Here is a 20,496-nt window from a genome sequence, read left to right as displayed (position 1 = left end):
CATTGTTTTAATCCTTCCAAGGGCCCTTGTGAGGGGGCTGTGACCCGGGAGCCCTGAGACGCAGCCAGGGCTATTTCGGGCTCTGGATTCCTCAGCGGCTCACGGGGCTGCGGGCTCTGCTGGCCCTGCAGCGGGAGGGGCTGGGGCTGGGAGGGGAGCTGGGACGCAGTGCTGCCCCACAGCAATCCCAGTGCCCGCAGTGCTGCCACACACCCAGTTCCAGCTCATCCCAGTGCACCCAGTTCTCCAGCATGGCCAGTCCCAGCTCATCCCAGTGCACCCAGCTGTCCAACACAGGCAGTCCCAGCTTGTCCCAGGCACAGGGGGATGTCCTGTAGCCATTTGCAAGGGACATGGCCTGCTTGGGTGTTACACTTGCTCCACATTTAGCCCTCAGAGTATATTGCTGCTATCTCAAATTTAGTTTCAAGAGACTTGGTTTCTAATAACTCCTAACATTTTTTCCCCATGGTGCTTTTGGCATGCTGGAGGTGAGAGCTGGGCTCCACACTGACCTGTTCAGTGGCTTTGGGGTAAAGTTTTTTGACTTGCTCTGGGCCCTCTGTGGGACAAACAACAAAATGCTCAGGAGGTTCAGTAACACACTTTTACTTGCAAACTTTAGAACATTAAGGGACTTGGCAAAGTAAGGCCCATCACAAACTTTAACTTACCCAGACACAACAGGCATTTATCAGTCTGCCATCATGGAACAGGACAATGGCCAACATTTCATGAGCACCAGAGGCCACCTGAGGCTCAGGAGGGCAGGGGGGGAGCAATGTCTGTCCCACCTATGCCCTCTTCTTCCTCCACTTCCCACCTGGCTGTGGTGAGCCAGTCAGTCATTCCTTTGGTTTCTTCACACATCCATGGTGAGCTTCTCACAAGCCCATTACTGGAGCCTGTAGAAAACTGTGCAAGTTGGAGCAGGAAGTAATAGATGCATCAATTTTAGGTCAAAATTCCATGTAGGCTTACAGAGCACCAGAGATGCTGATGCGGCTTTGCCTGATTTACACAGGGTTACAACACTTCAGCTAAACAGACCAAATTTGTTTGTTTTAATTTCTTGATTTGAAAGTGTTTCTTGCCAGAGCAAGTAAATGTAACGTCATGTAATGTACGTATGTCATGTTCTGTCATTGGGGAAAGGTTCCATTTTTTTCAGAACTTTGTTTCAAACTTGTTTTGAAAATGCAATTACCATGGTGAATGGAGCTTTAGCTAAAAAATTTGTACCTTTATTTCAGTGTTGGGTATGCCTTGTTCCACACCTCAGAGCTAATCAAGAGTGAGCCTTTGCAACAAGGCTGGGGAAGGGACTGGAGCACAAGTGCTGTGGGGAGAGGCTGAGGGAGCTGGGGGATGTTTAGCCTGGAGAAGAGGAGGCTCAGAGGTGACCTCAGCAGTGTCTGGAACTGCCTGAAGGGAAGTTCTGGCCAGGTGGGGGTTGGTCTCTTCTCCCAGGCACTCAGCAATAGGACAAGGGGGCACGATGGGCTCAAGCTCTGCCAGGGGAAATTGGAGATCAGAAAAAAATTCTTTCCAGAGAGAGTGCTCAGGCATTGGAATGGGCTGCCCAGAGAGGGGGTGGATTCCCCATCCCTGGAGGTTTTTAAAGTGAGCTTGGCCGTGGCACTGAGTGCCATGATCTGGTAAAGGGACTGGAGTTGGACCAAGGGTTGGACTTGATGATCTCGAAGGTCTTTTCCAACCCAATCAATTCTGTGATTCTGTGATTTTCTTAGGGAGCTGGGGACAGGTCTGAGCTGACTGACTGGCATTCAGCCATGACCTTGCCGTGGTACAGGGGGTGCTGTGTCTGCCTGCCCAGGCTCAGGTGGGCTCTGCCTGGGCTCAGGTGGGCTCTGCCCAGGCTCTCCCTTCCTCAGCCACACTCTCACTGCTGAGTCCTAGAGGAGCTGCTCCATCCAGCTCCTACCAGAGTTGGGTCTTGACCATGGAACGTGTCCCATGTCAGCTGTTCTGGTGGCTTTCCAGCCAGAGCTGCTGCCAGCACAGCCCCCTCCCTGCAGGTCCTCCAGCCAGCCGGAGGTGGTGAGTGTGGAGCCGCTGGAGCAGGACGAGTGTTCGCAGCGGGCGCTGGTGCAGGCGCAGTCCCTGCAGCCCACGCGCCTCACCAGCATCATCTTCGCCGAAGACACCAGTGAGTCCCAACTTCTGTAACTGCACCTGATTTAAGGAAACAATCAAATCCAATAGAACAGAACAAAATTCTTCCTTTTATTCAGCGCTGGGAACATGGGAGATAATTCCACCAAAGACGTGTTCAACAAGACTTTTGTGTTTCCAGGTTTATATATTTAGTTAAAACTCATAACCCCTCCGCAAAGTTAAGCAGTATATTTAGGATGACTTTTAACAGATCTAAGGGGCTTCTCTTATCTCTGCAGCTCTGTGTTTCCTTTTAACTAAACAATGTTACAACTTCAGATCTCAACCTAGACAGGTTTTCTGATTTCCTACAGCTTAGCCTTTAATCTAAACAGGGTTTTGGTTTATTTTTGAAAGTTCAGCTTCCAGTTACAGGGCAAAATTCCTCTTTGTCTAAAGCTATGCATGGTTAAGATCACTGACAGACTAAGGTACAAGCTAAAGTCAAAATTTAATATAAAAGACAAAGTTAGTACAGTTCTGATCAAAAATTAATAAAGACCATATGATTTTATGGAGAAGGGATAAAATCCTTTTTCCTGAGAGGTCCCTATATCAGCCACTTGCTGATGGGTGTCCTGGTGTCCTCTGGAGACAAAGTAGAGATGTAAAAGTGCCCAAAAAAGAAATTTCCCTTCACATGCACAGTCATTTTAGACTTTCCATGGGTGTGGTTTTTAACGTCTGTTTGTTAAGGGCCTCAGATAAACGTTAACGATACATCAGGAAAAGGGTAATTCTTAAAAAACAATGAAATAGAGGGGGTGGCTGAAATATAAAGAGTATGTACTGAACATTATTAATGCAAACTCAGATTTTGCATTTCAAAAGCTGGACATTGCCTTTTATGTGTGACAGTGTCTGTCCTACAATATACCTGGTTAGTTTGTGTAGTGACAGACAAAACCAGACACTCAATTAAATGCCTTACAGGCCCTCAGGGAAGGAGTTTATGGAGGTTTATGGTCTGTGGGTAAAAGTCCTCAAGTTTTCTGGGCCATGACCCAGGTCTGAGAGCTGCACTGTACAAACCCTGTGTAGGTACTCAGAGACAGCTCCTGGAACTGTGGGTAGAGGTGGAAATCAGAGTGTCTACAGATTTCTTCTGAAGCTCAGGAAGGGAACTGCTTTTCTGCTTCCTTAGCTGCCATTAGACCAAGAGTTTCTTGGTCCGGGTCATGGCCCAGTTTCAGTTCCTTCAGTGTCTTGTGTCAGTGGCCAAGTTGGAGGTGCCTCTGGTCGTGCTGGTGCTCTTGGGGGGCAGGTTCAGTGTTGTGGTTTTATGTGCTCTCTCTGCTGTCTCTCCAAGGGACTGGCCAAGTGCTGCGCTGCGAAGCCATCGTTGACATCATCCATGGCATCCAGATCGTGTCCACCACGAGGGAGCTGTACTTGGAGCACTCTCCCCTGCAGCTCCAGATCGTGGCTGTGGATGCTGAAGGTAAGAGATGTCCTGGTGGGAGATCAGATATGCATTGCAAGCTGGAATTGTCTGATGTGTGCACGGGTTTTATTGGTGACACAGGTGCCTGAAGCCAAGCAGAGTCATTCAGAGGGAGTTCTCTGGATAATACCTTGGGAAGTAGTCTGTCTTTTTTCTTTTTTTCCTTTGAGCTGAGGTAGTCTGAAGAATTTTGGAAAAGGACATTTTATCTGAGACCAATCAGGCATCCAGTAGCAGGTTCAGAGGTGATATCGAAGACCAACCACCTGTTGTTTAAATACTCTCCCTTAATTGCTACAGAAGCACTCACTTTTGAGAGGCACCGTTTAGACTCATAAGAGTCAGTGCCTTTGGAGTGAGTGCCTAATTATTTAGGAGGAGCAGAGAACTTCTGCTTTTCATACTGTCTGTACCATCGGAAAAAGAGCCGTGACCTGGTAAGAATTTTATGCTTAGGTTTTAACAATTTTTATGCACACATACCTCACAAAGCAAGTGATTTTTAGGACAACTACTGGGCTGAAAGCAGCTGTGAAAGGTTGAATTGTTTGGTTTGGGTACTTACTGAGCCTATCCCACACTGTTTGTAAACTGTGAATGCCAGATGCAGTGTGGTGGTGATGCCTAAATTCCTGTGAAAACAGACTCAGAAACAGTATTAATGGAGAAAGATAGATGGTATCCTTTTATTGAAGCTTTCATGGTGTACACCATGACCAGGGATGTCACAGCTTTTATAACCTATCCAGCCATCACCATATGAGGTATCTATGACCTACCATGGTTCTCATTTCCCTGGGTGCCCCACCCATAGAAGTGTTCAGAACTCCCCCTTGGAGAAGCTCCAGGACCTCTCTGCCTCCTTCTTGTGTTTTGTCTTCAAGCTACTGCAGGTGGTTCTCCAGAAACACCAGGGCCTTGGCAGGGCATGAGAAAGTGTGAGAAACATGCTGTAAGAAAGCGACTTCTAATGATGTGAGCAACCCAGGAGAACTTAGATAATCCTAAAAGTTCTAAATACACTAAATCTTTAGGCATCAGTGATATAGTAATAATGAACAGTAAATTTGTCTTTATCCTGTGTGTAATATCAGGTTCTTGGCTTGGTGTTTCTGCAAACTCTTGGGAGTCCTCAGAGGGCAGTTTGTTTGCCTTGGAAGCCTCTCAGGTCACAGCCTGAGCAGAGCAGTGGCTCAGAAATGCTGAAATGAGGGATGGCTTAGAAGCTGCAGGACTAAACTTCCCAATCTAAATTTAGGGACTCCTGATACACTGAAAACCTTTGAAAATCAGTTCCTTTTGACCCAAATAACCTTGGGATCTATCCCTGGGAGATGTTTGGACATACTGAACTCTCAGTGGACTTTCTGGGAACACTTTAAAAAAAAATTCAAGAGCAGTGGCAGATTTACTGAAGGATCTAGTTGTTCAGGAAAATGAGACACCTTAATAAGGCACTTCTGAATGCTTTCTCTTTTAAATATTCAGAAGGTGAAAAAAATCAATATGAAATAATTATCCAGCTCAATGAATATTGGCAGAAAATGTGCTTAGGTTTGCTGAAAACCTGCACAAAGCACAAGTGTCAAGCCTGTTAGTGCTGCCTTGGGGAGGGAGAGGGAGAGGGAGGGGGCTGTGTGTGAGCCTTTTGTGCATCCATGGTCCAGGGACATGGGTTTTTCCCGGGATGTGAGGTCCTTAATTAGACCCTGGGGATGTACCAAGGGGGATTTGTTTGGGGCTGAGGACAGTTACTGCATCTCACATCTGGTATGGGTCACACCATTGGGTGATGGTTCTGCTCCTGGCAGTGTCAATGCATGTTCAGGAATAGTTCATTTCCTTATTCTCTTCCTTTTGTGTACATATATATACTCTAGTTACTTTTTAAAGATATATATATTGTAGTTATTTTTTCTTAAGCTGTATTTTTTCTCAGTTACATTAATGCAGATTGCTTTTTGTACATTTTTAATAAGCCCATAACTCCCAATACAAAATCCTCAAATGCTTCTTTTCAAATATCACTAATGCAGAGAGGAAGGTGATCATGGAGAACTTTGGCCAAATTAAGTATAGAATCTTGATGGGGGGAAAGTCATTGTTTTCTTTTATGTGATGAACTTTTGCTCAAGTTATTTTATTATGACTTAACCAGAGGGTACTTCAACAGAGAAATACTTAAAAATGTGTTTGCATTTCTTTGGCTATGAATGTAAAGCCAAAACATGCATCATTAATCTTCAATGCATGCTAAATAATCGAATCTCAATCAGTTTTATTAGTATTGCCTTGTGTATTTGGAGTTTTGTGTTTAAATTCCTGTGTAGTTGGGATTTGGAACCATCTGCAGTAAGTTGTATAGAAATGGGAGAAATAACATGGGCTGTGCATTGTGTTGACTTGTAGCTTAAAAATGTCATCACTTTTAAGCATAAGAATTTAGTAACAGATTTGCATTGGTTATTATGTTAGTAATATAAATGTAAATGTCAAAGGGAGTAACACAAATTAAAATATCTTCTAAAATGTAGTAAATACTGGTATTTCTGTTTCATATTTATTTGTGTCAGTGGACACTGCAATTCAGAGCAAGATTCATCTGGAAGACTGAAAGATCCTTCAGATTGGCAGCTCATTACACTTGAATGTTACTGTGTTAAGTCTTTGTTTTCAGACTGTTTATTCCTTCTGTTCCTTTTTAACATTCACAGTTTCTCATGCTCCAGTGCCTCACAGTTTGCAGAAAGAGGTGCTCAGTCTGAGTTCTTTGAGTGAAGAATTACTGTTGTTATGGGTAAATTGTGGTTGTCTCAGACCTGCATCTTTCCAAATCAAAGTTAGCAGGATTTTTTTATATCTTGCTAGTACCCAAACAACAATAAGGTGTTTGTGGTCAAGGGGAAGGGTGGTGTGTGCCAGGGATATCCCAGGGGTGACAGGAGCAGGGTGGGTGGGGACACCTGCACTTCCCTCGTGGGCTCTGTGGAAAACATCAAGGGGAGTGTGGTGGTGTAAAATGTGAAAAGAAGAGTGTAAAGCAAGCTGGGTAGTGATTTTTAAATAAACACCAGTGGATAGAGACATTTCCTAGGGCAGTAAGTCGTGGTTTATGTTCCATGCTTGGTATGTATTTCTGTTTGCTTTCCAGGGAACACCTTCAGCACTCTGGCAGGGCTGGTGTTTGACTGGAGCATCGTGGAGGACCCCGAGGCTGGCGGCTTCTCAGACTCCCACAGTGCCCTACGGTAAGGGCATTCAATTTGTCCTCCAGTTCCACCTCTGCTGCTTTGATGTTTATAAATATTCCCCCACATCTAGGCAGTTTACTGAACTGATGCCTAAATAATAGTGCTTAAGGGTCAGTTGTTTCAGGTTGTTTTTTTTTAAGTGCCTAATTAACAGCCTGGGCACTCTCATCCCTGTTTAATTTAACTGGTAGTGTTAATGAGCAGCTCTGGTAGCTCTAATGCGGCAATTAGAAATAAATAGATGCAGTTGTTGATCTCGCTGAAACATCTTGTGCAAAAGGAAGATTTTTCAGCCAGACTCTTATCTCAGGATTTCAGCAGAGTTTAATTTTTAATTTTTCTTTAAGAAAAAAACAAGTTCCCTTCCATTTCAGAAAGGAGCTCACTGGACTTGAAGAGTTACAGGTGTCAGTCAGCACTTGGTTCTGGTGTGGAAATAGTTTGGAAAGGAGCTGAACTTTAAATTGGCACGAGCCCAGTGCCTGCTTGTGAGCCTGGTACAGCTCCTGGGGCCAGGTGAAATACTGAATGACAGGGACTCAGTGAGGGTGTTCCGTGTGTTGTCCTTGAGCCACAGTGATGAGTGGGAAGCAGTTGCTGGACAAATAAGCCCTGGTGCTTGGTGGTCAATGTGCTGACTCACAGACTGGGTCAACTGGGATCTGGAGCTGCTTTGTTTTGTGGAAACTTCTGTCCAAAGATCTTGAAAGTGCTTTACAGCTCACTAATTAGTGACAGTGTTTTTGAGCATTTCTGTATCATAACAAAATATTCCCTCTATTTAATGGTGGTGGAGTTCATGCCCAAAAGTCAGAAAGCTCACCTGTGGCAGGTGTACGAATGGAGTTCAGACTCTGATGATTTTTTTAAAGAAGGTTATTTTCCTTCCTCTTTTTAACACCAGACCATCTGTGGTGCCTGTTTTGGTGATGGGGTTTTCTCAACTGGTGTTTTATTAAGCATGTGCTCTGTGTAGTTTTACAGGGACTTCCCTTCAGTGCCTTCAAATAGAAATTTGAGTGTCCACCCTTCCCAAGCTAACCAGGATTGAAGGCTGCTTAGCTGTGCCTCAATGGGATATTTTCATTTTGGACTCTGGGAGTTCCATCTTTGCACTGTCAACAACTGGTGTCAGCACACCAGGATCTGTCACTTAGCAGCAATATGTTAATATTCATATTTTACGTCGTGGAGAATATTGACTTTGCTCAACATGAATGTTGGTGACAAAACTGTGTCCCTGATATATGTGAATTCACCAGACTGTAAACACATGAAACATTGGTTTTTCTTCCAAGAGAGTTTACAGCCACTTGTTGACTACAGCTCTAGTCCAAACTTCCTTTGGAATAGACTCACACTCATGCAGCAGAGGCTTCAGTTTCCTCAGAAAACAGCAAAATATAGGTAAATTGAGGGACATAAAATAATACAGGAAATTCTTTAAATAAACTGGCTTTATATTCATATGATGATTCCATGAGCAGCATGTGGGGAAACCAGTTCTCTGAGAGAGAGCAGAGTGGTTAACTCCCATCCTCAAACCTGTGTTCCAAATCCGCTGGCAATGGGGTGGGGTAGCAAACAAGACTCTTGGCTGCTGGATAAACACAGAGTCCAACTTTGCAGCTGTGGAGAAACAAGCCCGCAGCTTTACCTGGGGAAAGCCTGTTAAGCCCAAACTGTACGTGAAGCTGCAGGTGGGACAGAGCCAGAAGGAATGGCTCAGTGGGAATGGTGAGCCAAGTCCTAGTCCATAGAGCTTTTCATGTCAGTGAAGTATTTGCTAGAAATGTGATTTTAACCCAACTAATATTGTTAATGCTTTACTGTTAGCGCAGCTACAATGACATAAAAATGTTCTAATAGTGGTAGAGCTTTGCAAAATAAATGCTACACTGTCTTAAACCATTAATATTCATGACTGTGCTCCATGTGGCTGTACTGCCTTGGCTGTGAAGGTGCACATGAAGCCCAGCAGATGATGTGCATGCTGAAGCTGGCAGCCTGTAAAACATGGTGCTCTTTCCATTGCTTCCTGTCATTTGTCATTTACCTGTTCATGGCAAAGTCCTTCCTTCTCTGTTAGCACATCTCATTGAAATTTCTAACAGTTACTACAAGTATTTCCTCAGTCATGTATTAAGTGCATCTGGGCTTCTCCTTAGAGGTCCAAGTTATGTTCTGGGTTTGTTACACTCCTGCTTTTATAAACATAAGCTTTGGGTGTCTCACATCAGTTGTTTCACAATAATCTAGAGAGTTTTTGCAGCCTACACCTCCTGTGCAAACTGGAGGGGTCATTGCAGACAACATGTGCAGTCTTGTGATAGCTCTTGAAAGCCCTCAGGGAGCTTCAAACAAACTTATCAGGCACAGAAATGAGCTGCAGATACCTTGAAAAATGAGGAAAATGTGGATATCTGGTCCCAGGCAGACATCTTAAATTTGCTTAAAAATGGAAATAGCTGGGAATAGATGCTGGGTTCTCTGTGAGTTGACAAAGATCAGTTAACAATTTTCTGTTCACTTTTTTGTTCACTTTTCAGTATCCTCAAGTTCCTAGAATCCACTTACATCCCACCTTCCTATATATTGGAGATGGAAAAAGTTGCCAAGCAAGGAGATACCATCCTGGTGTCTGGAGTGAAAACAGGGAGTTCTAAAGTAAAAGCAAGACTACAGGACAGTGTCTATAAGGTAAGAACCTTGTGTTCCTCCTGAATCTTCTATTATTTAACCCACAGTCCAGTGTTGCAAGAGTTCTCTTGAGTGTGCCCTGCCATGTCGTTTGCATCGTGGAGCTCAGTGCTGCATCTCTTGTACTGGATGGACTGTAGCCCACGTCACAGGGACTGACACCCAGAAAGGGCAGGAGTTTGGTGTTGTGACCTCAGCCAGGCTGGTGCATGTGCCAGAGATCATTTCTAAACATCTCACAGAAGGCCCAGTGGCAGAGAAATGCACTGCAAGTGCAATTTTATTTTTCCTGACAATCATACTATATATATGACTAGAATTGTAGCATTGGCTCTTTAGAACTTTTAGAAAAGGATCATCTAGAACACTTCGGTTCTTTTTTTTCAGTGAATAAACAACTAGAGCAAGACTTGCTCTGTTGGATGTACCTTTCTTTCCTCTTGTGCTTGAAATGAGCATCACGTGGATACTTTCTGATACGCAGCTCTACCTGAGGAGGTTCTGGTTTCCAGGGAAGGCCATGCCAGTGCTGCCAGGGTGTCCAGCTGCAGTGCTGGGGGCTCTCCCAGCTGTCCTGGAGATCCATGGTGGTTCTTTCTTCAGAACTTGTGGCGATGAGTTTTTCATTTATCTCTGCAGACAGAGTTGGTTTTACTCTAAATAAAATTCACAAACATCTGAGAGAGTTTTTATGGGTTATGGCTTACAGGAGTGCTTATTGTGCTACTATCAATTTAATACTGCACCTTAAAAACCTCTCCCCAAACAGGCTGCGTGAAGTTCCTCTCATGTCTGCAGTCTGGTGTGGCAGATTTCTGCTGCTGCACATTGTACTTATCTTTCTGCTTAAAGCAGAATTGCCTTGGGCTGTGTCCCCCACACCTGTAAAAATTGTTCCACAGAAATATGTGCATATTTGTAGGTGGCACAAATTGTAGTGCTTGTTAAGAATTGTGTTTTTGTTACAGTTCTACTTAATTGTACTGAATACATGTGCTTGCCCTACATGGTATCGCTCTGACTTTATTGGTTTGGAATGCTTGTAACGTGGTTGGTTTTCAGGTTTAATATTCATATTTCTCAATTATTTTTTAGCTGATACTGTGAATTAAAGTGAAATAATATTGTTCTGCTTGCAATTTTTTGTCTTCCTGGTTACTAGTTCCTTTAAATCTCCCACTGCTGCCAGATTGAACATTTTGAGCGAACATCCCTCAAACAGCTGTAATACAATTTATACAATTATCTCTTGTATTCCTAATTTAATAGGCCAGTGAGTTTGATGTGGATTCCTCAGTGCAGTTCTAATGGATATGCTGTCTGGAGGTACCATGTTTTATAGTGGGGAAGATGAATTTCTGGCTGTCTGAATGATCACTGAGCATCTGTCTCCAGTTTTTCTGTATCCCTGGAAAACAGCACCAAAATGATCCTCATACAGACTAATCCTTCATCCTTGCACAGAGCAGATCTCTGTACTTTTACTGTCCTTTGCATTGCCTTGTTGTGACAAAATTGGAGATGAAAATAAAGTGACAGTTGCAGCAAGTAATGTTGTTCACTCATAGGTTCCCAGTTCCTGCTACATGTTCTGTTTCAAATGAGCTTCTTTAAATGTGGTTACTTTTTCTTTTTTTTTGTTTGTTTCCCCCTCCATCAATAGGATGTACGTCCTGCAGAAGTCAGATTGCTTATTTTGGAAAACATCCTTTTAAATCCATTAGATGACGTTTATCTTCTGGTAGGAGCATCAGTTCAGTACAGAGTTCAGAAAATAAGGCAAGGGAAGATCACAGGTTGGTTCTGTTCTCGTTTATTTTTATTTTTTAATGCTTTGTGTGAATTTTAAACTGCTGAGGAATTTTTAATTGTGTTTAAACCACTTTGTTAGTATTTAATACTGTTTTCCTAAGGCAGACAATGAAACAGCTGTTTAGTTCTTTCTGTCAAAAAATGGTGACTGTAAAGAATATAGTCTTGCAGATTTATCAAGGACATGAAGGTGAGGATAAGTCAGAACAGGCGATAACACAGGCATTTCAGATGTGATCATTTATTCCACGGTCACTCAGAAACTGACTGACTTTTGCAGTTAAATCAAATTTTGATTAGTAACTTTTCTAGCAGGAAATGTTTTATTGGCAAATGGATTTGCTGCTCAATGTGGGGGCTCTGTAAGTGTGGGTTAGCTGGCTTGATGCCCATTTCAGAGTGTAATGCCTTGACTTATTTTTTTCATTTTCCTTTTTTCTTTCTTTCTTTTGAGGCTGGAAATGAATTGGATGTTAGGTCTAAATACTGAGATGATATTAGTTGGAAATTTCAGCTTCAAAGGCATGAAGTTTTGGCAAGAGGCTCATTTTGTATGTGTTGATAGAATGACAGAAATGCTGTTTCTACAAGACATTAAAAATACGGATTTAATGTGTTTAGTTGGCACCAATAGAAAATAATCAGCAATAATTAGCAGCAGCCACACACTGCCACACTTGCTTTTTACTGTTGTCTGGTTTGCACTCAGAAATAGCGATGCCCTCTGACCAGTACGAGCTGCAGCTCCAGAACAATGTCCTGGACCACGAGGGAGATCCGGCCCCGCCCGCTGCCAGGTTGGACCAGGCCACCTCCACTGTCACTGCCCTGCGGCAGGGCCAGGCCAACCTCATCCTGCTGCACAAGAGTATCCTTCCTGGGGGCTGCCCTGCCAGGGGCAAGCTGCCCACCTCTGAAACACACAGCATTAGCCCAGTTTGGACCTGGAATCTCAAAAATCAGGAGCTCTGGGGGAGCCATGAAAACAGCACTGCTGTGAATTCAGTCTCAGCAGGGCTGTCTGATGCCCTGGAATGCTCTAAGAAATCACCGAAGTCGTGTCAGTTCACAGATCACAGACAATTCTGAGTTGGAAGGGACCCACAAGGACTGTCAAGTCCAACTCTTCAGTCGGTGGTCCATACAGGGGATTGAACCCATGACCTTGGCGTTATTACAACCAAGTTTTAACCAACTGAGTTCATCTCAGGCCCCTCAGTCACTGTGGAAATGTCGTGAGACTTTTCCAGTTTTTATATTTCAAGCATTCTGGTCTCTAGAGAATAATCTCTCCAAAATGCTCACTGTCTTGCAGAGAAGTGGGGATAACATGTATTTCTAATGTAAAATTAGCTCCAAGTGGCCAAAGAGGCACAAGGAGCCCCAAGAACAAGCTGCTCTTGACTTTTGACTGACCCTTTCTGTTCCTTTACTGAGACTCCAGGTATCCACATGCAGGGGGTTTCCAGGCTGCCCAACAGCACTGTCTATGTTGTAAATCCTGACTGTTTAGGTTGGTATTGGCTGCAAGTTTCTTGATTGATTAATATAATTTCTTGCCTTGTTTTTGTTGTTTTCATGGTGCTTCCATTTCTTGTGTTACAAGAGTGATTTTATTTGTAAAAGTAGCTCAATGTGAAATAGGTTTAAGAGTAAACACGTATTTTATTTTATCTGTGTATTCAGCAGCTTAAAATATTGAATGTTCATGTGCAGAATGTGGGCTCCAGAATCCAAATGCTTTAATCTGTTAGGTAAAGAGGCTGTTAGTCTGTGCTGTTCAATATTTCCTGTGTTGCAGGATTCTCAGTCCATCCAGGTTACAGATGGGTCCTAGAAACGGGCAGACTTTATGAAATCACGATTCATGTGTATGATGAATCAAGTAATAAGGTGTATTTATCTGATGTAAGTTGAAATGTTTATGTACCTGTCACTGTCTGTCTCCTAAATCCTGACTTGCTTTGAAGTTTGTTAAGTGGTTTCTTATTTCCACTGGGACAGGACAGTGCAAAGCATGTTGTTTCTTGTTTCTCCCTTTTGTCCCTTTGTTTTGTTGTTATGGCCGTTTTAAAATGAGACACTTTTGGTAATTCATGTGAAATCATTGGAGTCTTAAGTGCTGTAGAAAAAACTGGAAGAAGTTGGACAATGCACTTCATGTTGGATGTCCAGTCACTCTCACAGGGAAAGAATTTCTTCCTAAATTTCCTATGTTAGGTACTAAATCTATATGTAGTTCTTAAAAAAATAAAGAAAACAAAATTTAAATAGTTCATTTGGGAAAAGAAAAATTTTATTGAATTGTTGCTTTTCAGAATATCTGAAATATGGGTATGTTATTTTATTTGCACATAATTGCTTCTTGAGGTACAGGTCTGAGTTTCAGCTAGAGCTCAATGTGTTGCTAAGGCAGTGTGTTTGTTCTTTCTTGTTTAACAATGACAAAATTAAGAAATTACTGTAATTTATTAATTACTTATTGATATAAATACTAGTACTTGTCATGTGAAATTATATGTTGCTGATAATTTTAAAAAGGAAACTTCCTGTGGAGTAAGCTGTATCTAAAAGGCAGAATCTTATCAAGAAACTGAAACTTCCACAGGGAAAAACTAATGATTTTTAGCAACATATGTTTGAACTATGTTATTAAACAGTAGTTTCCTTGCTGGTTTGTTGCTCTGTGTTTATGGCTGTCCATACAGTTCTATTGTCATTTACCTGTGGCAATCTCTATTTAATGCTCTGGTTTTAGAACATCAGAATTAATACAGTGCTGTTCAAGGAATACTTTGAGGTGCTGCAGTCATCTCTGAATGGATCTTACCATTATGTGAAGGCAATAAAGGAGGGTCAGACCACTCTTGATGCTGCACTGACATCAGTAGTTGATGAGGTAAGTTCTTGGGAAAACTTCCTGCTTTCCTGCTAGGTCTAAAGTTAATTTTGCTGGGCAGTTGTGACTTCATAGTGAGAGGAAACCCAAGAATTATGGGGGTCTGAGCTGCTTTGTTTAAACAGATTAAGAACCAAATTCTAAAATCCTTACTTGAGGAAAATTGTCAATTAAGTCAACAGAGCCTTGCTTAGGTAAAGCCTGTGGATTTGTGGTGCCATCAGTGGAGCCCAGCCCTGCCTTCTCTCCTATCAGGTCCTTTGGGGCAGCCCCTGCTCCCTGTGCCAGGGCCTCCCAGCCTCAGGGATGTGGCTGTGTTGGGGTGGGATCACCAGTGTCAGACCCTGACCTTGCTCTACAGGCAGTTACACTGGGGGGTTTTGTCATTTGGTAAGTGAGGATAAACACTGGAATGAAAATCTGCCAAATGTGTCAGCCTGCACATTTCTAGAGATTAATATTCATTGAATCTCTGCTGAATGGGGGTGTGCAAGGGAGTTGCTTTTGCTTGAAACTCCAACCCTTCAACCCATCTTCTGTGAGACCATTTCAGTGATTCCTTGAGGAGGGTTTCATAGCTCCTTGTGTGCTAAGCCCTGCTCATTCTCTGTGCCACAGAGGTGCTCCTGAGTGGAATGGGGTCCCCTGAGAGCTGGCAAAGTTTTCCTTCAGAGCTGCAGTTACAGTGGGTTGTGCCAGAGGTTGTGGCATTACAGGGACAGCAGAGCCAGTGGTGGAAGGTTGAGGAATGGGTCTGTAAGGCTGAATTTTGTCCCCAGAGTAGAATGAACAAGGAGGAAACATAGGTTTCGAGTGTCCAAATTGGTTCTCCAGCCAAGGTCTCAAAACAGGAGTAGTGAAAGAGTGTATTTCTCCTTGCTGTTTCCTTTTCAATTACCCTGAGCACCTGGATCTCCAGAGCAATTATACCCCTTTAATTCAGTAGCACACCTTGCTGCCATGAGCTGACTTTCTGCTCACAAGTAACACAGTGCATGAGTGACCCCAAAGAGTTTTCCTTTCTCTTTGAGGTGTTTTCAACAGCATAAAGACTGAACATGAACTCTGGGAAGCACTAAGGTGCCATTTACAATGCTGTGCTCTGGCATTTTGCAGGATGGAGGGATTCACACCCTACCAGTTCCACTACAAAACCATCAGGATGTGAAAATCTACGTTCCCATCGTTCTGTCACCCAGCATCCTGACGTTTCCTTGGCAGCCAAAAGCAGTAGTCTACCAGTACACCATCCAGGTATGGCAAAGAACTATCTCACTGTAGGAAGTGCTGCTCAGGCAGGCACAGGGAGGCCTGAAACCACTTAGAGACTTTATTGAGGGGCTGGAGTGGGTCCAGAGAAGAGCAACAAGGCTGGAGAAGGGACTGGAGCACAAGTGCTGTGGGGAGAGGCTGAGGGAGCTGGGGGTGTTTAGCCTGGAGAAGAGGAGGCTCAGAGGTGACCTCAGCACTGTCTGGAACTGCCTGAAGGGAAGTTCTGGCCAGGTGGGGGTTGGTCTCTTCTCCCAGGCACTCAGCAATAGGACAAGGGGGCACAATGGGCTCAAGCTCTGCCAGGGGAAATTGAAGTTGGAGATTAGAAAAAAGTGAGCTTGGCCGTGGCACTGAGTGCCATGATCTGGTAAAGGGACTGGAGTTGGACCAAGGGTTGGACTTGATGATCTTGGAGGGCTGTTCCAACCCAGTCCTTTCTATGATTCTATGATATTCCAGGCACAGTCAGATCCAAAACTTTATTTGGAAGCATTTAATTGATATTAGGTACAGGAATGAATGTGTAGTTTAAAGAAAGCACCAAGGAACCAGCAAACATAAAAACCCCACTGACTTTTACCTCGTCTTCCCTTCCTCTCTCCCTCATGCATGCAGCAGACACATGCACATGGAGTGGTTGGAATTGCAGGAAGTATCCTGGTTACAGAGCTTCAGAGCAATAATTAGAGGCCAGCATTTGCTGGAAAGGATTGGAAGTATGAAAGACGGTGAAGTGACTGCAAAAAGAGCACGACAAGATTGATTTGCAGTGCTCTGCCCACCTTGGACATCAGTGTCCTTCACTTGGCACACACCTCCTACTCCTAACAAAACATTCGAAGGAGGCAAAGGCCTCAGTTCCATCTATGTAAGGGACTTTTTCCTCAGGTTTCTTATGTATGTCTTTGCTCCCAAGCTGTCAGTTTTTCCATATGCTTCATGCAGCAAATGGCTTGTCTTCCAGTGTTTCCTCTAACTAGGAAGAAGAACATGTTGCTTTCTCAGCCCAGACTCTTGTCCCAGGTCAGGGATACCCAGGCCCTACACTCAGGTGTTTGGTGCACAGCTCCTGCCTCTCCCTTCCAGAGTGAAGTAGTGCTGAGCTTTGGGTCTGTGTTCAAGTAAACAGTATCCAAAAAGAGGCAGTGGGACACATGGTGTGAGGCTCTTCTCCCAGGTAACCATGAGAAGATGAGAGGAAACAGCCTCAAGTTGCACCAGAGGAGGTTTAGATTGGATAGCAGAGAAAATTTTCTCATGGGAAGGGTTGTAAAGCATTGTCACAGGCCGGGCTGCCCAGGGCAGGGGTGGAGTCAACAGCCCTGAAGGGTTCAGTTAACATGGTGACCATGGTGGTGGGGCATTGGTGACCTCAGGGGCCTTTTCCAGCTATAATGGTTGTATGATGCTGTGAAGAGAGTCAATCTCATAGGGAAGAAACTGCAATCCCCAGTGTAAATCTGAAGGCAACTCCACTGAGTTCAGCACTGCATCTTACTTTTAATTTCTGTGGGATTAGTTTGGTTTAGTTCATGCTATTCCCAACCACACCAGCAGAGTGTGGTAAGAATTCTTAGTACAAATATGCATTTTCAGTACTTCATCATAATTCTGGTGGAGTTTTCCCAGTAAGGGAAAATAAATGTGTTTTTGTTTCCCTCCTTCTACAGTTCTATTCTTATCTCACCTTACCTTGCATATGTAATGAAGCATCTCACTAGAGAACAGTCCATCCTGGTACTGCAATAATTGTGTCAGTATTCTTACTTTACTGTGATTTTTTTTCATTAAAAACACAGAACCTTTTTCTTCCAGCCTTTCAATTAGTTTGCATTTACTGAAACTGAGACCATTAGTCCAGTCTGTCCATTCCACAATCCCAGTGGTTGTGACAACAGCACACACAGCTCCACTGTTGTCCCTGCCTGTAGATCAGTGTTTGCCTCCTCCTCTGTAGTTTGTTAGGCTATTTTAAATGGGTGAACAGATTTTTTCCGAAAATAACTTGAAATTCTGCTTAAAGCTAAAGTAACTCCCTCCTGATAGTAGCAGAACCACTGGTAGGTTTTACTTTGTCAGCTGTCTGGTTTGTTGTGGTTGCCTCATTCATATTTGTGCTATTAAGGTTTTTTCTGCTGCCTTCCCTGCAGTCCATGCCTGGGAGAGGGGCAGTGCCAGCTCTGGGAAGTTAAGGGCATGGAAGTTGCTGTGTTCTGGTGAGAGCATCACTGTCCCAGTGTGTGGAGCTCAGGCTGTGGGAAACTACTGGACTGCAGCAGGAGCTGCTTTCCCCTTTCTCTCCTCAGTGCAGACTGACTGCTAGAGAGAAAAAATGTAGGAATATGTCTGGTTTGTATGGCAGGGAGATGGACCTTCATAGAATTGTTAAGAATTGGGCATTTCTATTTTATGTTTTTTGCTCATCTCCCTGTTAATTAAAAATACTTTTACAAAACATGCAGAACTCTTCCATGCTTCCAGCATTTCCCACCACATCCTGTGCATCTCCTGTCACACACATTGCCTGTTTATCCACTTATCTGTGTCCAGTGCTCCTTCTGTAATCAGGCTGTGCATGTGCTCAAGGGAAGGAAGAAGGGAAATGAGACTCCTTTTCATTTTCTTTCTATTCTCTTTTCCTGGTAAAAGTTACTAGCCAAGTCGCTGCATAATTTAGAGGTGTTTATTTTCCACACTGTCCTTCTAGACAAGATTTATCACTTTGTTAATTTTTACTTTAATTATGAAGCAGGTTAAAGGAAATGCAGAGGAAGTTAAAGAAATTAGAACAATATACATAAACAAAAAACTCTCCAGTGTTCACCCTTGTTCTACTCTGATGCAACTTTGACATTTATTTTGAAGTGTCAGTAATCTCTTTTTTTGACTTGCTCAAAAATTTTTCACAGTATCCCTTCCTGCACAGTATTTGACTCAACAGGCACCTCCTATAGCTCATAATACTGATGTTTACAACCTGTACATTTTCCAACATTGTAATGAATCTGGTTGTCCACAAACTGGGATTGCACCGCCTGGAGGACAATCCTCTATGCTGGCAAATATTTATGGCCCTTCCTGTTACTCAGGAGGAACCTGGAGCAGATCCTGCCCTGCCCTGGCTGCCAGGGACTCCTACAAGTGGGTGTGTATTTGTCTCTGTTGATGTGACCATAATATCAAGTACCTAGTTCTGAGCCTTCTGCAGAAAAATTCCACTCCCTCATGGAGATGAGCTTGACTGATCTCTTCCTGGAGCAGCATATTTGCTGAATGGCTACAGGTGGACCTACTGTTTTGCGGCATAAAAATAAGTATTACCAAGAAGAGAGTGACTTCCCCAACCCTGCTGCCCTTTTCCCCTTTTCCCCTGTTGCCTCATTCCCTCACTGCCTCCCACCTCCTTTTCCCTTTAGCTTCCTCCCATTGGAGTTCCCACTGGAAGAAGCTGGTAGGTGCAGAGTGCCAGGTTAGCAGCTCCGAGCCCCAGGTGGGCAGCAGAGAGGCAGTGGGAGTTTTGAGGACAGTTAGGCCTCTGTGCTGGTCTCTGGAATACTCTGGGACTGCAAGCACAGCTGGGAGCTGAGACTCCCATCAGACCTGTGCAGCTGCAGGATGGATGTTGGGGTTGGCAGCACTGGTATGTGCATGAAGGAAGCTGAAGTTCAAGTTATTGAAGGGCAATAATCTTCTCATTCCTCTGTAATTTCACCTTGCTTACTTGGAAGTTCTGAGATGTTGTTTTATTTGTGTTTCCCCATTCTCAGCATGGTCCTCATTTTCATGCAGGACATTCAAAGGTGTGACAGCAAAGAAATGTGAGAACCATCAACTGGATAAAGTGTTTGACAGATTTTCTCTCTGTATTCCAGGCTCATGGGGGAAGTGGAAATTTCACCTGGTTCTCTTCTAACCAGACTGTTGCAACAGTGACAGTCAAAGGAGTAATGACAACTGGAAGTGATGCTGGGATCAGTGTTATTCATGCAGTGGATGTTCAGAATCCACTGCATTATGGAGAAATGAGGGTGAGACTTTTATTTTTTCCTGATTGCTCTTGAATATGGGTTTGGAAGCAGTGAAGCACCTGAGAATGTAGGCGTTCCCCTTCCAAAATGTTCCCAGGTTTCCCTGCCTGCCCTGTGGAAGGTTGTGATGCGTTTCAGTTTGTGCTTTAGGGATTCAAACTGCTTTAACTTTACTCCCTTTTTTGCCCCTTCCTGATTTCCTTGGCAAGTTTGATTCCTTGTTCTTGAAAGTTTTGAGTGCAAGACGGAAATGGTAATTTACCCCTGGCCTGGCTAAGCAGACAATCCAAACTAAAAATGCATTCTGCAGGGTGAGAGGTGAGTGTTTTCCCCTGGTATTAAAGGATGACAGACACCAGGATGTGCAAGGAAGTTCCTGTCTGGAGAAGGGACTGAAATGAGTACATTGCCACAGAATGAATTCTGATACCAGAGCTGGCCAAGAAAAATCCTATTTTAAAAACTTAAGAGAAAATGGCAGTGAAAAACAGCTCCCTAGAGGGATTTTGTGATGTCTGTGCAAGTCATCCCCTGTTCTTAGCATTTGGTCATGGTGATAAGGGTGTGATGTGAAGAAAATCCAGGAACTGTACATGGAATGACCCCACAAGAAAGTGTGTGCAAAGAAAGGTGAAGGAACTGCTCTGGTTAACACTGAAAATCCACAATCTTAAATATTTTCCCCTTGAATGTTACTGATTTGGAGGTACCTTCTGTCTTTTGGACACAGATAAACTTCCTTAACAAAACTATTGTCAGTGCTTGCTCTGTCAGGCTTTTAAGAGCAACTGAATCTGTAACATGATAAAACAAAAACTACAAGTAAGAACTGCTGTGGTGTGTATTTGCTACTGTGAACTATCACTACTCTGCTGCCTTCCCAAATAGAGGCATTTTAATCTGTACTTGAAC

General features: G+C 43.5%; 1 protein-coding gene across 2 annotated transcripts in view; it reads left to right on the top strand.

Moving 5' to 3' along the window:
• NUP210 (nucleoporin 210) overlaps positions 1-20,496 on the top strand; it is a 64,412-nt gene that overhangs the window by 7,151 nt on the left and 36,765 nt on the right. For both annotated transcript variants that reach the window (XM_071550988.1, XM_071550987.1), the window contains exons 2-12: positions 2,040-2,170; positions 3,488-3,619; positions 6,774-6,870; positions 9,423-9,573; positions 11,237-11,369; positions 12,095-12,253; positions 12,830-12,898; positions 13,187-13,293; positions 14,144-14,284; positions 15,401-15,538; positions 19,429-19,584. In XM_071550988.1, the coding sequence (XP_071407089.1) occupies positions 2,040-2,170; positions 3,488-3,619; positions 6,774-6,870; positions 9,423-9,573; positions 11,237-11,369; positions 12,095-12,253; positions 12,830-12,898; positions 13,187-13,293; positions 14,144-14,284; positions 15,401-15,538; positions 19,429-19,584 (1,414 nt within the window). The remainder of the gene's footprint in view (positions 1-2,039; positions 2,171-3,487; positions 3,620-6,773; positions 6,871-9,422; positions 9,574-11,236; positions 11,370-12,094; positions 12,254-12,829; positions 12,899-13,186; positions 13,294-14,143; positions 14,285-15,400; positions 15,539-19,428; positions 19,585-20,496) is intronic.

Source organism: Pithys albifrons, chromosome 3, assembly GCF_047495875.1.
Source record: "Pithys albifrons albifrons isolate INPA30051 chromosome 3, PitAlb_v1, whole genome shotgun sequence".
Classification (NCBI taxonomy): domain Eukaryota; kingdom Metazoa; phylum Chordata; class Aves; order Passeriformes; family Thamnophilidae; genus Pithys; species Pithys albifrons.
Note: the sequence above shows the minus strand (reverse complement) of the source record. Positions and strands in the feature narration are given on the sequence as shown.